This window comes from Gymnodraco acuticeps, unplaced genomic scaffold, assembly GCF_902827175.1.
Source record: "Gymnodraco acuticeps unplaced genomic scaffold, fGymAcu1.1, whole genome shotgun sequence".
In the NCBI taxonomy this organism is placed as follows: Eukaryota; Metazoa; Chordata; class Actinopteri; order Perciformes; family Bathydraconidae; genus Gymnodraco; species Gymnodraco acuticeps.
In genome coordinates this window covers 4,477-29,029 of record NW_022990347.1, presented here as the reverse complement: position 1 = coordinate 29,029, position 24,553 = coordinate 4,477, and the positions used below count along the sequence as shown (strand labels likewise).

The window sequence follows — 24,553 nt, the reverse complement described above, 5'->3', positions numbered from 1 at the left end:
ACTATTTTCCATTCAAATAAAGATTTGCCTGCTATCTATATTGTAACAAATTAAATCTTCCCCAAATGCTCACATGAATAACAATCTCTATAAGAATAATTTGTTTATATTATGAAAAGATTGAATAATATGTTCTACCCTCAGTGTGTTTTTAGGATTATTTTCTAATAAGTGTGTTTATGTGTAAACTCACTCACTCCTGTGTTCCTTCTCTCCCCCTCTGGTTCTGTCTTCTCCTCCATCCTGTCTTCTCCTCAGTCCATCCGCACTTGGATCTTCCCGCTGTAATTCTTTTCAGTGGCCCAACTGCTTTGCATTTCATCTCCTCCTTTTCAGTCTCTACGCTGTTGCATGGAGTGGTGTATTCTGCTCTCATGTCCCACACTCTGCTATTGTGCCAAATCTCGCGGCTCAGTTTGGAACTTCATGTCCTGTTTGAGGGACCGATGAGAGTTTGCCTCTTTGTCAGCATGCTGGTTTGGTTCTGGATGCCTCAGGTGGAGATGGTTCTGGATGCCTCAGGTCGTTGTTGTTTCTGGATGCCTCAGGTTGGTTCAGCTCGGGTTCTCCGTCTGTTCGATGGAGGAGGAGGAGTCTCCTGTGGTGCGGTCATTTGTCTGAAGATGGGGTCGTAGCAGTCTGACAGGCAGAGAGAGAGAGAGAGAGAGATCTCGGGACGCATTACCTATAGTTAATTCTAACACACTGAGGTAAAATATATCCAATCCTTTCCACTCTATTTTCCTAATCTTACTATCTGTCTTAGATGTTAAATGTGATCTAAACCCAATTCATGTCTACTAATGGTTGTGCCATATCCCTAAACATTGTTTCCACCCACTGTAACATGGCTACTCCAAATAACTCTTTCAGGAAACCATTTTCTTCTATAAATTAAAAATACCTACATGTTTCAAGCACCACATATTTCACACACTATAAAAGAACGTCCCCATATTTTCTCCATTACTTTAAATCTCACTGTTATTTAGAACATAAGTAACTTTTGTGACTGGACATATCTGCAATGTCGCCACAATCTGCTGGGGAATTTTGTTCAAAGAGTTTGTACGTACAAAGCTGTACTTGTGGGTTAGTAGCCTGTTTCTACTGTAATCATTTTCAATAATTGTGCTCAGGTCACCGGTCGGTTGTCCATAAACTTAACAGGGGTGTTTCTGGCACAGACTAAAACATGGATCCAGTGTATTTTTAGATTCCCCTAATCTGTAAATTCCCATCACCTACATATCCCAATCACTTAAACCCATCTCATCATTTGATACAAGAACTGCATATATGGGGGGTGAATCATCTTGATTGTAATCGCCTCACCTTTGGGACCGAGTATTTCTAACTCCTCCTCTTGTTGCTCAGCTGATCTTTTGGCTCTAGGGATAAGTGAAACTCTCTGAAACACAGCTGGAGTTTTGTTAGTGATGTGGGCATTCTCTATGAGTGGACTAATGGATCCATGTCTTACTTGATATTGTACTCCCCATCCAACCAGAAAGGTGCCAAGTGTAATGAGCACAATCAACAATGCTATTCTGACTCTTATCCCTAGGGGACCCCACAATAGCTTTGGCTTTGTTCTTGACATCATCTCTATTTTCTCCGTTGGTGTCAGTTACAGAATTTAAATAATGAGTACTATAATAACGTATACAAAAATCGGACTCTTTTTCAGATGTAAAACAAAAATAGGTTTTCACTTTAGTGTACTATCTATAAAAATCTATAGACAATTCGTCTTTTGAGCTGTTTCTATCTTTATCTTATTTCTATTTATTGTTTTGTTCCAGCTCTGCCAAATCAGTCCTAACTCCCAATAATGTTCTGGAAGTTGCCAGTGAAGGGTGACAATGTGTGAGGTGGTGTCAATTTGCTCCTTTTTCTTTACCTTTAAACCGGAGCGCGTGTGAAGTTCGTTACAACTTCTCACTGTTCCGTCCACCGGGATCAGCTCACTGTCTTTTGTGAACTTTCACCCTCACCCAATCACCTGGCCGAACAGGAGTCTCTTCTGGTGTCTCGTCTTGTATCTCTGTAGCTTTCTTAGCCTGTGTAGACAAAACTTGGATAATATTACTCAGAGTTCTGACATATTCATTACTTTTATTCGTCTAATATCTAAAACTGGACCACTTCCTCCTTGGAGGAGGCCCAAGCTTTGGCATACCTTTTGTCGTTATGAGACCTATTATTAACTACATGTTATTATTTATTAACTACAACGTCACTGAAATCAACATATCTGTATAATCATGACACTCCCTCCTTTGAGCAGAACATGCTCAATTAATATTGCAATGATTACCCTATTCCGAACAGGACATGTAAAACCCATAACGTTGCATTAAATAAATATAACTTCTCCGTGTACCCATAAGGCGTACAAAATATCGTATGATGTATGGCTTTCTGATGGTATAAAAACATATTCACTAAAATCTGCCATTAGCACAAAAAATGGTTTACTTGTTGCAATAATGGCTTTTGTCCTGGTATTATGCATCATTGTTGCTGCGAAAAACAATACCCCTGGTGTCGCTAATGCATCTCAATCATTCTAGGATTAGAGGATTGTTTGATACTGCTGAACAAAGCTATAATAAAATAATATTTCTCTAAACTAGAGGGAAACATACGAACCATTCTCACAGAGGGTGACATGCATGAAGGGCTGGTGCCCCTCACTCAAAATGAGATAGTGCCTTACGCACTACATTATAAATCAGTAAAATTACTCAAGAATAAATAAATAAAAACTGATTCTTGAAACTGTTGTAAAAACCCTACAACTTCTTCATCCAAGCTCTCAATCAGTGTTATGTTATCTAATCTGCAGCTCATTGCCTTAAAACAGATACTTCAGACCGATTATAAAATTGTGTTTATGAGAAAAATGTAATCTGACTCCATAAATCACATAATTGTTTGACAAAAAAACTACACTTCCACTAACAATAAATGAAGTTCCCCTTTAAACACAGCCCCGGTCTTCTGACGGGGTCTATCTATGTACTGGCTGGAAAATGTTGTGCCAGTCTCTGTCGCTCTGTCACTGTTCTCCCGCTAACAGTCACTCTCTAGTTCTGCTGGGTTCTTGTTGACTTCTTCACTGGTTTGAGACAAGCGACCCTATCGGACACCTCCCTTTGTAGCCAGACTTCACCACAGCAGAAGCGAGTTTCTGTTTTTAGGTCTCAACAGCTCCACGTCAGGTGTATCACCGCCCCTTGAACTGCAGTCGGTGTAAACAGGAGGATTTGGTATGGATCCTCCGTCTTGGGCGAGTACTAGGTTTCCGTCTTCATATTTTTGGGTGGAAACCCCATCGTCTTGACCTCACTAGCTGTGTGAACACAATAGTTTTCTGTGTGGGGGAACAACATCACTCTTACTCTCTATCCTTCTCATAATTACAAAAATAGTCTGCTAAATGTTCTACTATGTTTTAATCTTCTACTAATCTGTGGATGCTTTATGTGTAAATGCAATATGCTACTCACTATCTCTTTAAATAACATTCAACTTCTCCCTCCTGTGGTGACAGATATGGCTCAATGTAGCTGGATTTCAAAATACCCTTGTGCTGAAGATGCATCACCTGGTGGTCTGGCCCTCTGAGCTTCCTCATTGTTGTGGTTGATACCAGGGTGTCAGTGGCATTTGGGTCATGTTTGGCAATGCTGTTCGTCTTTGACATCCCTGAGACCCCCTGCCTCCGTTGTCATCATGGAAACCTACCCGGGGTAACTGCATGGAGGGCCGTTGTTTGGTGCAATGTTCTGCGGACACTCTCTGGACCAATGTGTCAGCTGACCACATATGGAGCATCCTTCACCTTGGAAACCTTGTCCTGTTGATCGATTACCTCCTTGGAAACGCCCTCCTTCTCTGCCACTTTGTCTTCCTCGGAAACCTCCCCCCCCTCTTTGTTGACTCTGCACCTGAATCTCTGGCACTTCCTGAGCTTGAATTGTTGGAGGTGTCTGACCTGCCTTCTCTGGAAGTTTCCCCTCCCTTCTCCTTGTCTTGTTCCTATAAGCTACGGTGTCTTGTTTTTTCTGCTATGTCTTCCCTCACTGGCAGGTCTGCTACTCGGACCACATTTATGCTGTGTGCCAATAGGCTGGCATATTCCAGATGGAGTATCAGACTTGTAACTCTTATAAATCTTTCTTCATCTTCACTCCATATAGTTATTTTAATTGGAAAGGTTAAAGCATCTGATCAGATTATTACCCTTTCCTTGATATCTGCAGTTGAGCCTGGCTCTGCGTCTAGTCCCAGTTTAGTTTGTTTTGGTGACATGCTCTCTTCCTATTCGAATGAATATTATTAAGTTATCAAAGATTAAGCACCAATCCTCTGACTAGCACCGTCGTTCCTGATCAGTAATATCCTATGTCATCCGAACCTAACTTTAAATCTGGGCTTTTTTAAGTTGTTTTTTTTATTTTATAGATTTTTTATTTTATCTTATATGATTTTTTGAAATAATAAAGCTAATTAAAAGATACAAATTATGCAAATTTTTAAATCTGAAATGATAAAATAAAAAATTGTACCGTGTATGGTTTTGACTTTTAAAATATGAAAATTAGAAATCTGGTGAAAATCAAAATCTACCGTGTACAGTGCATACCAAAGTATATGAAATTATGTAAATGTCATAATTTGTGTTAGCTTTAATCAATTGGTGTTTGAATATTCTACAGCCTAGTTTGAAAGTTTCTCATCTTTTAATTAGAAACCACTTTGTAATTCTGTCCTGGCGATTTGCGCATGTGTTCATTCATAATACTCAAAATCAAGCTTCAAAATGTTATAGTATCTTTGTAATAATTCTGTATTACCAGCAGAGTGCGCTGTTGTAATTTCCAGCTCAATCCACTAGGGATAGCTGTTGCAAAACTGACCTCTTTTTAACAAGAAGAAGCTTATTTCCTTAAAAATGGGAAGAAAATTAGAATATGGTTAAACAACACAGCACATAACCGCCAAAACACATTTGCAAACAAGAATATCTCAAATAAACCGCCAATACGAACTTGCAAACAAGAATATCTCAAATACAGACTCCTACAAATACCAAACTTCCCACGGTAAGATAACCTGTCTATTTTATAGTTCCAACTCTGCCAAGAAATATGATTTGTCCTTCTCAAGATGGAGTGCCTAGGCTCATGTGAGTAGGACTGAGTACTTTCAAATTAGCATTTCACGAAATGGCGACTGCCATTGCTCATTGTAAACACGAGGACAAGACAAGATGGCAACTGATTTTCCAACCTTTGACCTGAAGAACAAAGGGATTTGAAAACACCTCGTGGCTCTCAGAGCGGAGTTGAAATAATGAGGGTGATCTTTTAATTCTCAACACAAAACAACACTGCAGTTTAAAATAACATTTCTATGTAATTTACAATTATAAATGGGCCTTATACCCTTACGTCACAGCCTTCAACCTGTGTACATAATGTTTTGACTTTAAGAGCCAGTATGGTTATCTCCTCTGTTTAAACACGCTATCATGGGACCAAGTAAGGCGCCAAGCAAACACTATCAGAAGAATATCGTCTATCTAACGCACGAATGTCGCACTCCTCGTCGTAATCCACGCGCAATGTCTGTTTGAAAACAGAAAAACAACCACTGAAAGCTTCAAACTTTTCAGGCCTTTTCCTCAAAAAGGACTTTTTTAATAAGAAAGCCCCTTGCTGTAATTAAAACACTCACTCAACTGTGTTCTTGTCTCAACCAGTCTCCACTGATTAATGGCCTAGAACCATTCACGTTTAAATTAGGACGTAACAAGAAACACTTTAAATGATTGCCATCATCACACAATATACTTTTAAAAAGAAAAACAGCCTCACACTGTCCTTAACACAAACACTCACTCAACTGTGTTCTTGTCTCAACCAGTCCCCACTGATTAATGGCCTAAAACCATTCACGTTTAAATTGAGACGTAACAAGAAACAATTGAAATGATTAGCCTCGCCGACATGTAATAACAGACAAACAAATAGCATGCAGGGTTAAATATAAGAAAAATAAGTAATTTGAACTCACCCTGCTTGTGAAAATGCAACGCCACGTGTTATGATTGTTATTGTTATAAATTTGGTTGTTTTAACATTAATTTCCCAGCTATTTTCAGGAACCGGAAGCAGCCGTCCAACACACAGTCCTAAGATTGTTCTGCATAAACTATTGAAGAATTTTGATGTAACAGGCTTCTTCTTTACCGTAGTTTGAGCTCTCTGTGTGTCGAACAGGTTTGCCAGCGGCTCCGGAGAACAGCCGCGTGTATAGTCTCTCCCGGTGCAACGAGAATCACGTCGGGGTCATTCCAATTGTTAACTGTGATGGTTATTCTCGCGTCCAGGAAAAAGAAGCTTAAAAAGGAGACTAAATGGAGTCTCTGAGATGTTTTCAAATTGGTACTTTAATTAATAAAAAAGGCGCGGTAAAGTCACAAACAGGATATTTTCTGACAGAAAAGCAGCTGCCTCTGGCTCCCCGCTAGCAGAGAAAAGAGGCCGAACCCCTCAGGTTTCGTTGTTTATATAGCCTCTCCTGGCTCCTCCCTGGGGGCCGGCTCTCCGCGTATTTAATGTCCGGTGTTACGCATATCACAAGATACAGACATTGTACATTCAATATATATCTAAACACGCCTTTTCTCCTCCTTAACTCTTTCATGACTTTTCATTTAACACATTCTAAACGCTGTAATCAATACTCCAAAAAATACAGGAAATCCTTCACAGCAATTTGATTTCCGGTCGTTCCGAATGTTGTGACATGCTACCCACATCTGTAAACGATAACGTACTCAAATAAACTGTACCTTCATTTAATATCCAACAATAATAATATCTCGACGTCTATAATTGTAGTGTTGAAATCAATAGGTTTCGGTGTGCAACATCATATCATATCGCTGCTAAATTCACCTCTATAGGAAATGGTATATTAGCCTCATGCTAAATGCTAACCGGAGGTGAAGGATTTTCAGAGTAAAAGCTTAACTGTTTTTTCAGTATAAAACAGCATTTAAACTAAAGGTACATTTAAGGTACATTATGCCATCAAAACATTGATTTTAATTTCTAACAATACCTCTGGGAAAGGTGAGCTTGAGCTAGCCAGGGGAATGTTGCTAGCGCAGCTAACGTTGACGTTAGTGCTAGCATTATTCACGTCTTTAGGCGGCTCTTCTGGTGACGTAGTACTAGCAACTTCACTTGTAGCTTCGGTGCTGCTAGCCTCTTTCTTCTTGTGAATGATATTCTTTTTAGAAAAGAAGTCAAGTAAAAAATGTTTGCCTGCCATTATAGAGCTTTTTCGTTAGCATTCTTGAGGGAAAGAGCTACCGCAAAATCGGCGGGCAGTGAGCTGGCTCGCCGTGGGTGTGTCAGTGACACACCCCCAGCTCGCCGTGGGGTCATGAGCGTGATGATGAATCATAATTCTTTAGGAAATCGTTTTTATTTTGTATTATAATTACTGTGAAATGTATTATGTTTTTGTCATTATTACAACAAATACACACTTGCAACTGATAACACTGGCAATGATTTTATATTTATTAGACTATTAAAAAAAAGATTGTGCTCCAAATAAGTGGGGGTACGGCGTACCCCCGCGTCCAACGCCCACTACACCACTGCTCTCAAGGAAGTGACGGGGAGGGGCCCTGACCGACCGTCAACATGTGACGGGTAGGGAGTGAGAACGTGTTGAGTTATGAGGTGTCTCAATTGGGGTACTTTCCTTAGTACACTGCAGTTCAACATCGTATGGTGGTATGTTATTTAAATCGTAAAAAAGAAATCACGGCAGGTCGCGTAACTACTGTTGCGTAGCCAAGATGGCGATTGTTAAATGCAAAAAGTGTCCACCATTCCACACTCAACTTTCTGTTTTGTGACAAGTACTTAAGAACAGTTTTGAGATACTTGTACTTTACTTGAGTATTTCCATTTCATGCTAGTACTTCTACTCCACTTCAGTTCAGAGGTAAATGGTGTACTTTTACTCCACTACATTTATACATACATACAACCCGCCTCGGCCGCCACTGTGTCAGGCCGTTGTGTCCTTGGGCAAGACACTTTACCTGCATTTGCTCCTGTGGGTAATGTCCACAGTAATGACCTTTACATGTCTAATATGTGTAATATGTAATTGTAAAGCGCTTTGAGCACCTGTAAAAGCGCTCTAATAAAAAATGTAATGCATTATTATTATTATTATTATTACATTTATTTAATACCTTTAGTTACTTTACTGTCGGGCAGTGGCTCAGTCAGTAGGGGCTTGGACTGGGAGCCATAGGGTCACGTCCCCGACCAGACCTAAAAATCTCCTGCCCTGCCGTTGTGCCCTTGAGCAAGGCACCGGACATCCCCCTTCCCCCCTCACTCCCATTGCTCCCCGGGCGCTGTACAATAGCTGCCCACTGCTCCTAATACTAGACTCCTGGTACTAGGATGGGTTAAAAGCAGAGAACACATTTCACTGTGTGTGCTGTGTGCTCTGCATGTGTGACCATTAAAGAGGGTTTCATCCTCCCAATATATTTACAGACTTGGATTAGTGATGTGAAATATAATCAAGTGTTAAATCAGACTTTAGTTCCACCTGGAGTAAATCCACAAGCTACCCTGCAGTATACAAAGTCATTCAAACTAGCTGCACCTTTACCAGCTTTGAGAACACTTTCATGACTACTTTTACTGTCGCTACTTTCACTATATTTTGATGATAATACTTTTCCATTTTTACTTGACTAATATTTTGAATGCAGGACTTTTACTGTAACAGAGTATTCCTACACTCTGGTACTTTTACTTTGACTTAAGTACAAGATCTCAGCACTTCTTCCACCTCTGCACAGTTGGCAGTTAAACAGCGGTATGGCTACGTTACTTAAATAGTAACGTAACTTTTGTTCGTATAGTGCTTTGTTTACAAGCATAACTGCATTTGTCTTCCGTTATGTTGCCAAGATGGCGGTTGTTTAGGGGGAGAAGTGTCCTGCTTTCCAAACTCATTTTATCTTTGTAAATATTCCCAGGTACTGCTAGTGCTCTGTATTTTGTCATAGTTTGCATATGTAACAGCACATGTAAGTACAGGAGTAGGCGATTTTAGCCTCAACTTTAGATTCCAAAACCTTTGAAATTCATTATTTTCATCTGTGTTGGGGAATATTTTCTTAGGTATCTAACCTTTAACCCAGTCCATCACTTTCTCCTTTCACTGTCTCCTTTCCCATGGCATAGGTGGTCTACGGCCTTGTGGTGTTGCTGCTATCTCTCTTAAGGAGCAGGCTTAATAAAGCATCAGTTCGACTCCATTGCTCCAGAAGTTTCCATCACAACAGTAAAAGAGGTAAAGCTCGCGCTGACTCCTGGTGTATGACCTTTGACCTTCATGGTGGATGCCCTTTGTTCTGGTCTGGTGTTCACTGACAGGTTGGTGTTCTCTGTTCCTGAAGTTCTTTCAGCTTCACACCATGATGATGGTGTTCCTCTCAGGGTGGGCTCCTGTCTTCAGGGGTCACGGCACAGATCTAGAGATTATTTGTTGGCTGACTGTCGGGACTTGAAGACTTGCCCCAGCTCTCAAAACATCCTCCTCTCCACCAAGACAGTTCCAGGGCCGTTCAGAGCCAGATTGCGAGTCAGTTGTTCTTTTCCACTGCAGAGGCCCTGCTTCTAAAAGGTTTGGAGCATTTCAATTTCCCTCCAGGTAGCATTAGGATCCTCCATTTCATTGAAAACTGTTTCCATTGAGGAGCTACTGAACATATTACCCCTCGAATAGAGAGAGGCGGTGTTAGGACATTGTCAAATACAATTTTATTATTCATTTCTCTGTGTGTGTGATACGAACAGGTAGACCGAAATGCTGTTTCTCACCATCCCCAAGAATACAAATATATATAAGAAATATATACATATGTGTATATACTGTATACACATACACACCTGAACACCCACTTGAATATATATATATATATATATATATATATATATATATATATATACACATACATACTCGTACTAATACAGATATATACATATTGTTGGAGAAAATACAAGGTGTCTTCTTTATTATGCGTTTTCTGATGGGCATGATACTGTGTGACTTTGCACTGTGTGACATTGCAGCTGCCTCTTTGGAGATAGGAGAAGGCAGGGCATCATTCATGTTGTTGATACCAACGAGAGCACACACACTTTGTCTCCTCTCCTCTTTGAGGGCCAAAGAGTAACACTGCCTTTCCAGAGATGTCCCGACGCCTTCCCGACACCTGATGACGACAAACCGATTTGCGACACTGTTTGGTGCCTCCTGACTTTAGACTTTAGACTTGATGTTACTTCCTGCTCCTTTGAGCAACATACCTCATGTGTGTGAGTTGAACCATATCCTTTGTATGTGACTTAACTCTGCTCCTTCTTGCAAGAATAAATTAGTACCTGACTATTGATTCTCAACCCGGTGTCGAGTGAACACTATACACACATTAAGAGGTAAAATAAATAAAATGATCATCAATTATGAAATGGATTAGGGTTAGGGTAGGCAACAGCCGTAATGTTAAAGTCATTATATATATAAAACGAATGAGAGAACTTTTCACTTTAACTGCCACTAACATGAACAGACTGATAGGCTACCCCACACCACCATGTAGTGAAAACCTAAATGTTAGATTCAGAAACCCTGTTGTAACACACAAGACTGAATTTCCGTCAGAACCATCAAGACGTTTATTGAGCATATACTAGATTGATACTTGCAATAACTGTTCATCATATATGTGCATACATACAACAGGCTATTATTGCTGACTGATCACAGTTCCACAGCGTCAGACTATTGTTCTAGAGGCTATAAGTTGTTCAATCCGTACTGATGGACGGGCATCAGACACTAAGATGGGGTATATTGCACCAATGAGTGGTTCCTCAGTGGGTCGTCAGCTGGGGTTCCCGCTGTGCTGGTTGGAGCTCAGGTCAGACTCCATCTCCACCGCGGCCCCCCCACTGCGGCGGGACAGACGGTCCACAGAGCGGGGGGAGGCGTTGTTGCCCCGGCGACGGCAGCAGCAGGCCATCACGTCGGCCAGGTCGGAGCGGAAGGACGGCGTGTAGAAGCTGTAGATGACCGGGTCGCAGCACGTGTTCAGGTTGCCAAACACAAACAAGATGTGGTGCACGTACTCCGGGGTGCGCTGGATGATCTTTGGCTGGAACCAGTACCAGATCCCCAGGAGGTAGTACGGTGTCCAACAGATGATGAAGGAGCTGACGATCACAACGGTCATCTTGAGGGTCTTAATCCGGGCTTTGGGTATCATGTCTGTGCCGCTGCGCCTCAGGCAGTGCTCTCCATCTGCAGGAACACAACCAGCAACAACTCAGATAGAGGAGGGCAACATTCCATTTGTATGTCTGTGAGCAGTACTCCCCAAGCTTCAGTTAGGATCAGGATTCTCTTTAGAGGAGTAAGAGGGATGCTGTTATATAGATTGCCAACATCAATTGTAAGCTAGTCGTTGAGTTTATTCTTATAAATGAGAGGAATAAGAAGTTGAAATGCCTGTTGAGACATTCCTTTTTTTAGTGTCATTTAGTTAATTTGGATTTTATGGACCCATGAGTGCACTGAAAAACTGAAACGTTGAATTAAATGTATTATGTCCACCAATGTCACATAACTGTATTAGGTTAGTTGAAAGCAATAATATTAATTCTAAATAAGAAATATTAGGTTCAACTTAATATTACTGCTTTCAACTAACCTAATACAGTTATGTGAAATGTGTTGACAGCTGAAATGCTCCCCTCTATTTCTTTGGAGCAGGTGGCTCGGAACTACACGATGCAGTATGGTTTTTATACTTATTCAAATAGTTACAAGGTATCACAACAACCAAACTAAAGATGCATTCACATGATACGAGATGTTCTCTTTGCTCACCGCAAGGTTGGACGTGAAGAAAATCAGTTAAGATTGGTTTCTATAGTTACCTCCCCTGCTAGCTTGCGCTTATACATACAGTTGTTATCTGATTTTCCACTTAACATCTGAATGCAGCTTACCTCAGCTATAGCCTATTCACCTGAGAGCATTCTTTATAACCTGTGTGACCACTCAAAAGTACTTTAGTGGAATCAGGCTTAGTGGACTTTGGCACATAGATGTTGCATCAATCACCAACAGAAATCTGTGTTGAGTGCTGACCTTTATGAGAACATGGAGCTAGAGAGCCCAAAACAGAGTTCACACACAATTGTGACAAACTAGCTCTAGCATGTTGCTGTTTTACTAGCATGTTAGCTTATAAGTAGTAGTACACATGCAGTTTCAATCACATTAGTATGCAAGAAAAGTGACAGGTGGACACGCCCCCAATTATGTTAATGAGCTACGTCCCGCCTCCCTTTGTTCGAGGTGGATGTACCACCTAGGTGTGAATTCACACGTAGGTGTGAGATCCTTTGATGTGAGGGGTGAGGTATCATCACACGTAGGTGTGAAATGCCCCCCTGTGTAGTGCTTTTGTAGTCTAGTCCTTTTGAAGTGTGTCATGTGATATAAGCCTCTGATGTTAATTTAGGTGTTGATTAAAGCAGTCTCTTTGAAGTTATGCTGTCTGGCCCCTGTCCCCTCAGAGTTGTATAATCTAATTATGAAGTCTAATCTATGAGGTGTTATAACAGGCCGGTGTGACTTCACAATGGTGTGTTATAAACCTCTGGTGTTAATTTAGGTGTCTCTTGAAGTTAGGTGAGACTGTCTACCAGCCCCCTCCCTTTTCTCCACCCCTTCCGGGCTATGACGCAGGCAGATAGTGGGGGGTGGAATTAGGTAGAAATATGCGCAAACTAAATAAAAAGACAGCAATTCCATTTACCCAGTCACCTTTTCAAAAAAGAAAAATGGCAAGAGAAGCCTCGAATGGGGTTTAATCAGTCTGTGACAGCTTACCGTCCGGAGCGTCAGTCAAGAAACGAATGCAGCAGCAGCAATGCGGGGGTCTGTGCACAAACTTATCTCGCGCCCTCTTTTGGTCATGCGCGCATTCATGTGTGTTGGAGGAGGGGCTCTGTGAGGAAGTGGCAGATTTTCCCCGGTTTGACTGCAAAATTCTCCAAATTATCTAACCCTTACCTTTAAGAACAATTCACACACACACACACACACACACACACAACCAGATGTGGGGGGTTGAGATAGCCTGGGTGTAAATGCCTATGTTAATTAAGACACTCTATGTGAGTTAGTTTTAAAAAAAGAAATAAACTCAAATTAAATAAAAACAGCCATTAATTTTCACTCACCAAGACATCTAAAAACGTTATTGTCCTCTCTAGATTTGATTCAGGGTTTGTTTTAAATGGTGTGTGCTGGCTAAGGATGTTTCTTTTCAAGTTTTTGTGAAACTGTTAAAGAAGTATCTGTTTTGCAAAGAGGTTATTTTCAAAATATCTTATTTAGGTTTTAATAGTGATACCTAAGGATATTCTCTTTTAGTTGTATGGATTTGTGAACTAATGTGTAATTACTTTTATTAACTATAATTGCACAGGATCATTCTAAGAAGAGTGAGAGGGCTAATGAGCCAGCACCATACCTCCTCTATGCATTTTCTTGACCTGTATCTGATCTTGAAAAACTTGACTCTTTTAAAAAAAGTTATTTTTCATCTATCATTTTCAACCATGCAGCAAGAGATCAAATTTAAGAATAAGTAATAGTTTGTCACGATTTTACGGGAAATAGTCAGTGCGCAATGTCACATCTTAAAGACAGCTTGAACTGGATAAATGGTTAGTCTTTTTTCAAACATACCGTACGTTCTGCATGTTAGTATATCTGGCCAATCGATTTAGACCCTACTGCCCTAGACGCATGCCCTCAATAGGGAAGTCACGCTTTGGGAAGAGGTGTTTCATTTCACAGATCCACCTTGATTGTTGCTGTAAGGGGTGAAGGAAGAGGGACGGGGGAGGACACATGACACACCATTGTGAAGTCACACCGGCCTGTTATAACACCTCATAGATTAGACTTCATAATTAGATTATACAACTCTGAGGGGACAGGGGCCAGACAGCATAACTTCAAAGAGACTGCTTTAATCAACACCTAAATTAACATCAGAGGCTTATATCACATGACACATTTCAAAAGGACTAGACTACAAAAGCACTACACAGGGGGGCATTTCACACCTACGTGTGATGATACCTCACCCCTCACATCAAAGGATCTCACACCTACGTGTGAATTCACACCTAGGTGGGACATCCACCTCGAACAAAGGGAGGCGGGACTTAGCTCATTAACATAATTGGGGGCGTGTCCATCTGCATTGTATTTGAAACAGCATGTGTACTACTACTCTTATAGTCACATGATTCTCCAGCCAGCCATGTCAGGAATCATTATGTTCAGTACTGAACATCAAAAGAAGGACATTAGTTGTGACTCTGGTGTGACTTTAAGTCCTGACTCCTTAAGGGACAATGTCACAGATGTACACAATGTACGCAAGTCAAACGTTGAACTTCAGTGCATGTAACTCTGTTCTGCAATATCCAAATCATCTTGTTTATTATTGGTTTTACAAGATTTTAGGACTTCAATTCACCCTGTGTTTCTCTGTCTCTGTATGTGGGTGTCCTCCTTATCAACAGTTGCAGTCAGAGCACCTTAATGTCAATCATAAACCATATTCCCTCCTCACACAGGAAGTCCGATCTAATGTGAAGCAGGAAGTGGCTCTGTAAACAATGATGATCATTTGACTGTTGGTCTTCTGGAGAAGTATGTTAACCTGGACGTTTGTTTCCTACCTCTCAGATCTTCTGACTGCTCTATGTTCCCATGTGGCGGCTAAAATGATACTAAAAAACAATGGCTTTGATAGAAAGAATACCAGAGTATTATGATCAAGTAAAAGTAAATAATTAACTTTTTTTTGTAATTATATAAATGGCATATAACATGGTAATTCACAGTATGTATCAATTAATACAGGATCTCAAAACAAGAATACATAATGTGTTCAATTGATGGACAGATGGGTTTAAGCTGATTGTCAGTTATAAATAAAGACCTATGTCCTAACCAGAAAAGAGCTCATACAATCCAACAGAAAATAACCAACAATGACTAAGTTGTGCAACAAGCAACTTTAAGATAACTAAATCAAATGAGAAATCCTAAACCTAAGCATTACTAAGGGCGATAACAAAACCTGGACAGCCACACACGCTGGCTGGGTGTTGCAATCATTTGAGTTCAATTGTACTTTTTGGTCGATGATGCTAGCATAGTTTGTATCCCATAATGATGTCATTCTTATTTTCTGAGTGATTATGGAGCTCCAGTATTTAGCTAAATTATATAATCCCTCAGGTCAAATACATCAAAAACATTGATAAGACTAAATGTAGGATCAGACCTCCATCACTGCTTCAGAGTAACACACCTTTGCTCTTGTGCATTTGCCCATTGATTCTGATGAGGATGCAGGTGTAGCAGAAAGTCATGACAAGCAGAGGGAAGACATACAGCGTCACAAAGTGAAACATGTTGTATGCCGTCTTCTGCCACAGATACGGGAAGCTTCCATGGGTGACACACTGAGTGAAGTCCACTCCGTCGGCTTTAATGGCCCGAAAGATAAACAGCTGAGGATGAAGAGAGTGTACAGAGATGAGGAATGAATTCATGCAGTCACAGAAAAACACGTGCAGTTTTCATGAAACAAACTTTGTCTCTATTTGTTTGCATTAAACAAATGACACAAAGAACTTCATGATGCATGAGGGTCGTCATGATGCATGAGGTTCTTTGTCCCCGTGTTGCAGAGCTCCATTTATAGTTAGTCTTTCCAGAAGCAGGCGGGTTACAGCAGTTAAACCTGAGCTGTTAGAGGCAGCGCTGGGATCACAGTGTGGATGACAGAGACGTCACAGAAGGACACAAAGAGTTAGTAACCAGTCAAAGTAACAATACTGCAGTGTGAAAATACGCTGTTACAAGTCAAAGTCCTGCATTGAAAAAGTATTATCATCAAAATATATTTTAAGCGCCATATCTTTTTCAATGATTGTGTATTAATTATTGGTGCATTCATGTATTCCTCACTTTAAAGTTGCACTTGCTAAAAGGGGGTTTGAGTGACCCCTCCTTGTTCTCCTGACATTTCTTCCCCGGTAACTGGGGGGTTTCTTTGGGAGATTTTTCTTGTTCGATGCGAGGGTCTAAGGTGTTGCATGATCTATACCCCCTGAGACAAATGTGTGATATTAGGCTGTACTAATAACATGTGTCTGATTTGCATGATATACATCAGTTGATAATCGTAGATAAGATATCCAGCTGCAGTATATTAAGATATTACAATGAACTCCACTTGTATCAGCTGTGATGAACACATTAAGGTATCAAAATTATAATCTGTTTATTTAAAATATGTCATTCTGAAATGGCCCATTACGCATAATGATTTATTTTACTTAAGATACTAATGATATGTATATGCCAATACTTTCATACTTTTAAATAATTGGACTGCTTCTACGTATATATAATTTTTTTCAGACATAAGGTAGGTAGCAGTTTTTTACCCTGCTGGCTCATTTAATGAGAGCAATTTGTATAAATGACTGTGAGCAACAACCAAACCAGCCCTGAGTGTAAGTGCAGTCATTTCAGTCACATGGTTTTCACCCAATGTCCTGTCATGGCTACAGACACACACATCACATGTAGTATAAAACTGCTCAAACTGCTCACCATAGACTGAAAAAATGATTTGATGTTGTCGTTTCTTTTACCTCCTTGGAAAGTTGGAGCAGGATTTATAAAGCAGACGTTCAGCCAATGCTGGCCTTTTTGATTTACCACGGTTTAACTTTTAATGAAAGACATGCTATACATTTGGAGAAAGGTTTAGTTTTTTGTGACTTTTTTCCCCATTATGTTGACCTATAGATTTCTAAACCATCTGCCTTTTATTTGTAACATTCTTCTTGCAAATAACTGTATGAGCTGCTCTACCATCTGCATATTGTATAGCTCTGTGATTGGGTGAAACTCATTATCTCATTATCTATGTCACTGACAATATTTCTAATGCTATGGAATTAGAAGCACTAAATGAAAGTGTTCTGTCCAGTTAGCGTACAACCAATCAGCTGTCACATGATTCTTGCAGCAACTTGAGATTCATATTTAAGGTGTTGTACAACATTGAATTAACTTCAGTTCATTCAGAATGAATGAGATAGTTAACGTGTAACCTTTAACGTGATAAGCAGGTGAAAAACGTTTCCTATGTCTGTGCACATATTAATGTGATAGTCAGTAAGCATCTTAACTGCTCTTAAATCTAATATTAGTAAAAACATAATCTCATGTTAATGCAATGAATTACGCTGTATAAGGTTACACTGAAGAAACTGAAACGTGGAGTTTAATTAACTGTATCTTGTATAAGTGTGTTAGGTTAGTTAAAAGCAATAGTATTAAGTTGAACCTATTATTTTGTATTCATACTTAATATTATTGCTTTCAACTGACCTAATACAGTTATGGGAAATCAGTTGACACAACAAATGTAATTAAAGGCATTGTTTGAGTTTCTTCTGTGAGATATGTCACAGCTGGCCTTCAGGCTCAGTGTGTACCAGCAGCTGTACCTGTGGGGAGGCCAGCAGCAGGCTGAGGGTCCAAGCCCCCAGCAGCATGCGTCTGTTCCGCAGCCCAGCGTCCAGAGAGTCCAGAGGGTGGAGGATGGCCCGGTACCGGTCCAGACTCACCACCACCAGGATGAAGGCTGCGGCCTGCATGGCGAACAGCTTGAGGAAACACAGCAGCTTACACATGATGTTCCCAGCATACCACTGCACCGTTATATTCCAGACGGCGTCCAGCGGCATCACCACGAAGGTCATCACCAGGTCAGCTGAGGCCAGGCTGGCGATGAGCGGGCGGAGGTGTGCCGCCAGGCGGTAGCCCCTCCCCCAGCACACACTGATCAGCACCGACAGGTTACTGACAGCCGCGAACAGGAACAGCACCAGGGTGGCTGCCACCCGGCAGCGGGCGGCCACCGTGAAGGTGGGGGCTTCCCAGGGCGGAGGGGGGGGACCAGACGAGTTGAGGATGGAAAAGGTCTCTAGAGGGTCCGTGGGGGTGGAGTCCCACAGAGAAAGGTTTCCTTCCATCCTGTGACAGAGGAACAGAACAGGGACTTGTTGTTAAAATCACCTCTTTGTTTCACAGCTACACTGCTGGGTAATTAAACCAGCAATTCAATCAATGTTTATTTATATAGCCCAATATCACAAATGTTACATTTGTCTCAATGGTCTTCACAGTGTGTACAGAATATCAGTATGACAATACGACACCCTCTGTCCTTAGACCCTCACATCGTACAAGGAAAAACTTCCGGAGAGAAAACCCACAGTTTAAAGGGGAACATGGGAGAAACCTCAGGGAGAGCAACAGAGGAGGGATCCCTCTCCCAGGACGGACAGACGTGCAATAGATGCCGTGTGTAAATTGAAAAGATAATACATTTGCAACATAGGTAGTCCAAATGTTTGGAAATGCATGTGTATAATAGGAAGATGAATCCACGAGGATATCCATCCAGGACCTATGATCCAGGACCACAGCCACGCCAATTATTTCAGTTAAATGATTGAACGATCTTTGGTCAATTGTGCTAAATTAGTTTGTATTCCATAGTGATGTCATCCTTATTTTTTGCATTGTTGTGTTGTTGTTGTTGTTTTTTTGTAGAGTTTCAGCTGAGTATGGAGCTCCAGCATTTAGAACATGTTTTATCATTTCTTTCCCACAGTGCGTAAATCAGGATTTACAAGGATCAAAAACTACAGTACATAAAAAAGGCTTTGTTATATTGATTAGACCAAATGTAATCTGTGTACCCAACATGTCCACATTATAACACTTTATAATTATCCAGTGTTATGAGTCTCCAAAAGCTCAACTGGAGCCTTCAGCTACCATCTCCTCTTCTGAGGAACCAGCTCTCACTGAAACAACTGAAACGTTGACTTTAATGTATCATGTCAACAGATTTCACATAACTGTATTAGGTTAGATGAAAGCAATAATATTAAGTTGAGCCCTTTTTTTTGTTGAACTTAATATTATTGTTTCAACTAACCTAATACAGTTATGTGAAATCTGTTGACATAATACATTTAACTAAAGTCAATGTTTCAGGGTTTTTGCTGAGAGTAAAACAAAAAAAACACTTTTTTGTGCAGGCATGAGTTATAAAACCCGGTAATGAGTCAGCATTTTACCACTTCTGGTTCCCTCGTCTCAAAGTCAATGTTTTTTTTGAGCATGTTTTTGGTTAGAAGCCTGAGAAAAATGTATGTGGTTAACACAAGCTGAAGAGATTTTAACATTTAGTTCTACAACATAAAACACGTCAGTAAATACCCCACTGGTGAATGTCTGAAGCTGTTTTTGTGTCATAGAAACTTCGTTTGCTAACAAGTATCTAAATGAGACTACTAAATGTTATCACGCTGAATATTAGCCATCTTTAGCTTAGCAGTGGCAGACATGCCTCCATATTAAGTTTAGAGCAGTTAGCTATTTACTTCTGCGATAGCATACATCTCAATAATCATAAAAGTCGGGTTGATATATGAAGATAATCCTGTTGATTATCCTGTTTGCCACAGATCTTAAAACGGAAAAAATCCCAAAGCTGTTTGTCTATGGAGCCCTTGTGATGCTAACTTCTGGGTCAGACTATAAAACAAAACACGTTATCAAATCGAAGTTTCAATCAAAACACAAAACAAGTTTGTCTCAGTGGGCTTTACAGATGAACACACATGAATGACAGTGCTCAAAGATAAATCCAATTCCAAGAAAATAATAAAAGACAGAATGTAAAATACAAATACAAAAATAAAATGAGATAGAGGACAACACAAACAATCAAAAACAATAAGATAAAATACCATAAATTGTAGGACTGGTGAGAACAAACATAGGGAAATCTTTATATGCTTTTTTTAAAGGAAAGTCTTCAGCACACTCTTAAAGGTTTGGACACTGTCTGTCTCATCAGTGCACGTCTCTATTCAAGAGCATACTAAAGGCTTTCCTCCCTGACTTAGCTCATAGTTAGGGCTGGTTCTTCAGGCTAGTTTTCAACCTGGTTCTTCAGGCTAGTCTTCAACCTGGTTCTTCAGGCTAGTCTTCAACCTGGTTCTTCAGGCTAGTCTTCAACCTGGTTCTTCAGGCTAGTCTTCAACCTGGTTCTTCAGGCTAGTCTTCAACCTGGTTCTTCAGGCTAGTCTTCAACCTGGTTCTTCAGGCTAGTCTTCAACCTGGTTCTTCAGGCTAGTCTTCAACCAGGTTCTTCAGGCTAGTCTTCAACCTGGCTCTTCAGGCTAGTCTTCAACCAGGTTATTCAGGCTAGTCTTCAACCTGGTTCTTCAGGCTAGTCTTCAACCTGGTTCTTCAGGCTAGTCTTCAACCTGGTTCTTCAGGCTAGTCTTCAACCTGGTTCTTCAGGCTAGTCTTCAACCAGGTTATTCAGGCTAGTCTTCAACCAGGTTATTCAGGCTAGTCTTCAACCAGGTTCTTCAGGCTAGTCTTCAACCTGGTTCTTCAGGCTAGTCTTCAACCTGATCTTCAGGCTAGTCTTCAACCAGGTTCTTCAGGCTAGTCTTCAACCTGGTTTCTTCAGGCTAGTCTTCAACCTGGTTCTTCAGGCTAGTCTTCAACCAGGTTATTCAGGCTAGTCTTCAACCAGGTTCTTCAGGCTAGTCTTCAACCAGGTTCTTCAGGCTAGTCTTCAACCAGGTTCTTCAGGCTAGTCTTCAACCTGGTTCTTCAGGCTAGTCTTCAACCTGGTTCTTCAGGCTAGTCTTCAACCAGGTTCTTCAGGCTAGTCTTCAACCAGGTTCTTCAGGCTAGTCTTCAACCAGGTTCTTCAGGCTAGTCTTCAACCAGGTTCTTCAGGCTAGTCTTCAACCAGGTTCTTCAAGCTAGTCTTCAACCAGGTTCTTCAGGCTAGTCTTCAACTAGGTTCTTCAGGCTAGTCTTCAACCAGGTTATTCAGGCTAGTCTTCAACCAGGTTCTTCAGGCAAGTCTTCAACCTGGTTCTTCAGGCTAGTCTTCAACCTGATCTTCAGGCTAGTCTTCAACCAGGTTCTTCAGGCTAGTCTTCAACCTGGTTCTTCAGGCTAGTCTTCAACCTGGTTCTTCAGGCTAGTCTTCAACCAGGTTATTCAGGCTAGTCTTCAACCAGGTTCTTCAGGCTAGTCTTCAACCAGGTTCTTCAGGCTAGTCTTCAACCAGGTTCTGCAGGCTAGTCTTCAACCTGGTTCTTCAGGCTAGTCTTCAACCTGGTTCTTCAGGCTAGTCTTCAACCAGGTTATTCAGGCTAGTCTTCAACCAGGTTCTTCAGGCTAGTCTTCAACCTGGTTCTTCAGGCTAGTCTTCAACCAGGTTCTTCAGGCTAGTCTTCAACCAGGTTCTTCAAGCTAGTCTTCAACCAGGTTCTTCAGGCTAGTCTTCAACCAGGTTCTTCAGGCTAGTCTTCAACCAGGTTCTTCAGGCTAGTCTTCAACCAGGTTCTTCAGGCTAGTCTTCAACCAGGTTCTTCAGGCTAGTCTTCAACCACAATCTATTCATGCTGCTATAGGCTGAGGCTGTCGGGGACTCCCACCTGTATCCTCTCTTCTCCAATGTCTCTCTATCTATATGCACTCATGTCCTCTCTTTCTATATGCACTGATGTCCTCTCTTTCTCAGGGCTGCTGCAGGTTTCGCCAACTCAAATTTAAGACCTTTTTAAGACCACTTTGAATAGAATTTAAGACCTATTTCACGGCAATAAAGTATGAAGGAAAATTGCTATGAAAGAAGAAATACGTCCCATAATTACTTACAAAGTCGGAGTTTTCCCTGAATTTAGCCGGCTAAGCAAAAATCCTGCTTCGTAGTATACCCCCCAGCATAACTACTCTCGGCGCTCTCGCAAACTCCCCTATCTTTAAAAAATACTATCTCAATAATTAGTATAAATTATGTGCAAATATGTAATGTCAACTTTACTGTGCAATCACGCTAATAAAGTGCAATATTACCCGGCCTAAAGCCGTCAGTCCATAGTGACGACGTTACCTTCGTCACAGGACAAATATGCTTTATGCAAATGTTTATTATCATTTGAACAATGACAAATATTCTCATGAATATTAAACACAACAATCTCTGAACATTACAAATATTCGCCTCAATTCAATGTGTGTGTGTGTGTGTGTGTGTGTGTGTGTGTGTGTGTGTGTGTGTGTGTGTGTGTGTGTGTGTGTGTGTGTGTGTGTGTGTGTGTGTGGTGTGTGTGTGTGTGTGTGTGTGTGTGTGTGTGTGTGTGTGTGTGTGTGTGTGTGTGTGTGTGTGTGTGTGTGTGTGTGTGTGTGTGTGTGTGTGTGTGTGTGTGTGTGTGTGTGTGATTATCAAATTTAAGACTTTTTAAGACCCCGCGGGAACCCTGCTTTCTATATGCACTCATGTCCTCTCTTTCTGTATACACTCATGTCCTCTCTTTCTATATGCACTCATGCTGTATAATGCATGTTACTAACTCAGCATCCGGGGAATCATCCCCAAGGTTTTTCTGGCCAGTTCACCTGGCAAGTTGTAGTATTATGCTGGATCCATCTTTATTATATATGTTCGTATATCATGTTTGTCATTTGGATTGTCTATGTTATTATTTTATTGTCGTTTTAATCTACACACCAAATCTACTGCCCGTCTGTCTGTGCTCTCCCTGAGGTTTATAACGTGTTTCCCTGGTAACTGGGGGGTTTCTTTGGAGTGTTTCCTTGTTACTGCGAGGGTCAGGACAGAGTGTGTTGATGCTGTACACACTGTAAAGCCCTCGAGACCAAAGTGTAATGTGTGATATTGGGCTATAATACAAGTGGATTGAGGGATTGATTGACTTTCACTTGATTGACTTTTCCCTAAAGCCACATATCAGAATCAATTTTGCTCATACATTACAAGGACATGGTTCATTTTGTATCTGATCTATTATTTATATTTATCTATCAGCTGATGTAATATATTGTATTCATTTGAAACAGAGATGCGCACAACTTATTGAAAATTCAAGTTTATCTCCCAAATGGGAGGGCCACAATCTGATTTCAGTTTAAATTCTAATTGATTTCATTGTGACATCAACGGCAAGGAACAACCCTCCTCAATTATTTGTTGATGATGTTTTCTATACTGTTATATTCCATAGAATGTGACCCTCCTTAAAACACATTGAGAAAATGAGATAACAGCATATCTTCTCAACGATTCAGCAATAATACAAAGTGAATGGCAGTGAAGCTTGGTGCGGGGCGCCCCCTGCTGGGGGGGGGGGGGCTGCAGCTCTGCGTGCTGCTGCACCAAAGTCTGCACGGCGGGGCTCGCGCGGCTGATACACGTACGGGGTTAACCCTAACCCCCGCAGTCTGAGGAGATGCATTCTTCTATTTCGGTCACTTCTATATTTGTTCATCTCCATATCAAACTGCATTACATCGAGAATGGGGGGGGGCACCATCATGCCCCACAGACTGGCACCAATGAATCTGACGCAAACACAAATCCATGTCTATCAGCCCACTTTAGTCATGTGAAATAGAAGGATGCATTAAAAGGATACAGATGTGTTACCTGCAGGATAGTGGTCAGATGAGCAGAGAAGCAGAGAGGAGCAGTCCCGTGCGCTGTGCGTCCTCCCCCCGCTGTGCGTCGTCCCCTCGCACACCTTTCCCTCTCGGACCGTAAATCAAATCCTGAGCGGGATCACTGACAAATGTTTTTATCGCATCCATCTGCTCGCCTATCAGCCCGTCTGCATCCACCCCCCCACACACACACACACACACTCACACACTCTGCTTCCACAGTGCATATCTACACCGCAGGAACAGGAGCATCATGACTCAACGCCTATTGGTTAATTAAGGCTGTGACGTGCAGGTTGTTGCAGCGTTACCCACCATTGAGTAACATTTCTCCTCTTTCTGCAGAGGTGAGGAGACGGTCCGAAATCCCTTTATTCATACAGCCCGAGGGTTTACAGTGTCTTTACCTGACTGAGGATGTCTCCGCATTTGGACACCTTGAAATGCATAAAATACATATTCAAAGAGATAAAAACAGCAAAACATGACATGTAACACAAGCAGGGTGAATATAAAGAGACATGAAGAGCAGACACGTGTGAGGGACTGAGGGTACAAAAGCAGTAGTATTTAAATGAACAAACAGAATGGATTACACTTGGCTGGTCTGACAGGTGAGTTTCAAGCTGTGATTTGAAATGACTGTGCCCTTGGTCATAATTCCTGGTTTTGGGAATAACGGATTACATGGATTACGTAATCAGGATACAAATAAAAAGTAAATGTTCCCTTA

General features: G+C 41.1%; 1 protein-coding gene across 1 annotated transcript; it reads right to left on the bottom strand.

The window, feature by feature from the left end:
- Nucleotides 1-10,800: 10,800 nt before the first annotated feature.
- gnrhr1 (gonadotropin releasing hormone receptor 1) lies at nucleotides 10,801-24,008 on the bottom strand. The gene is made up of 4 exons (XM_034223954.1): nucleotides 23,807-24,008; nucleotides 17,757-18,285; nucleotides 15,539-15,740; nucleotides 10,801-11,430 (listed from the first exon to the last, which is right to left on the bottom strand). Exons 2-4 carry the CDS (start codon nucleotides 18,282-18,284, stop codon nucleotides 11,015-11,017), a joined length of 1,146 nt encoding a protein of 381 aa, XP_034079845.1. The 5' UTR covers nucleotide 18,285; nucleotides 23,807-24,008; the 3' UTR covers nucleotides 10,801-11,014.
- Nucleotides 24,009-24,553: the final 545 nt, after the last annotated feature.

Bases quoted from the DNA above. Each gene is read 5' to 3' on its own strand.
- gnrhr1 (XM_034223954.1), bottom strand. From the start codon at position 18,284: ATGGAAGGAAACCTTTCTCTGTGGGACTCCACCCCCACGGACCCTCTA. The intron at 15,741-17,756 runs GTACAGCTGCTG...CTTCATCCTCAG, and splicing joins TGCTGCTGGCCTCCCCACAG to CTGTTTATCTTTCGGGCCAT. The intron at 11,431-15,538 runs GTGTGTTACTCT...GTGTTCCTGCAG, and splicing joins GCAAATGCACAAGAGCAAAG to ATGGAGAGCACTGCCTGAGG.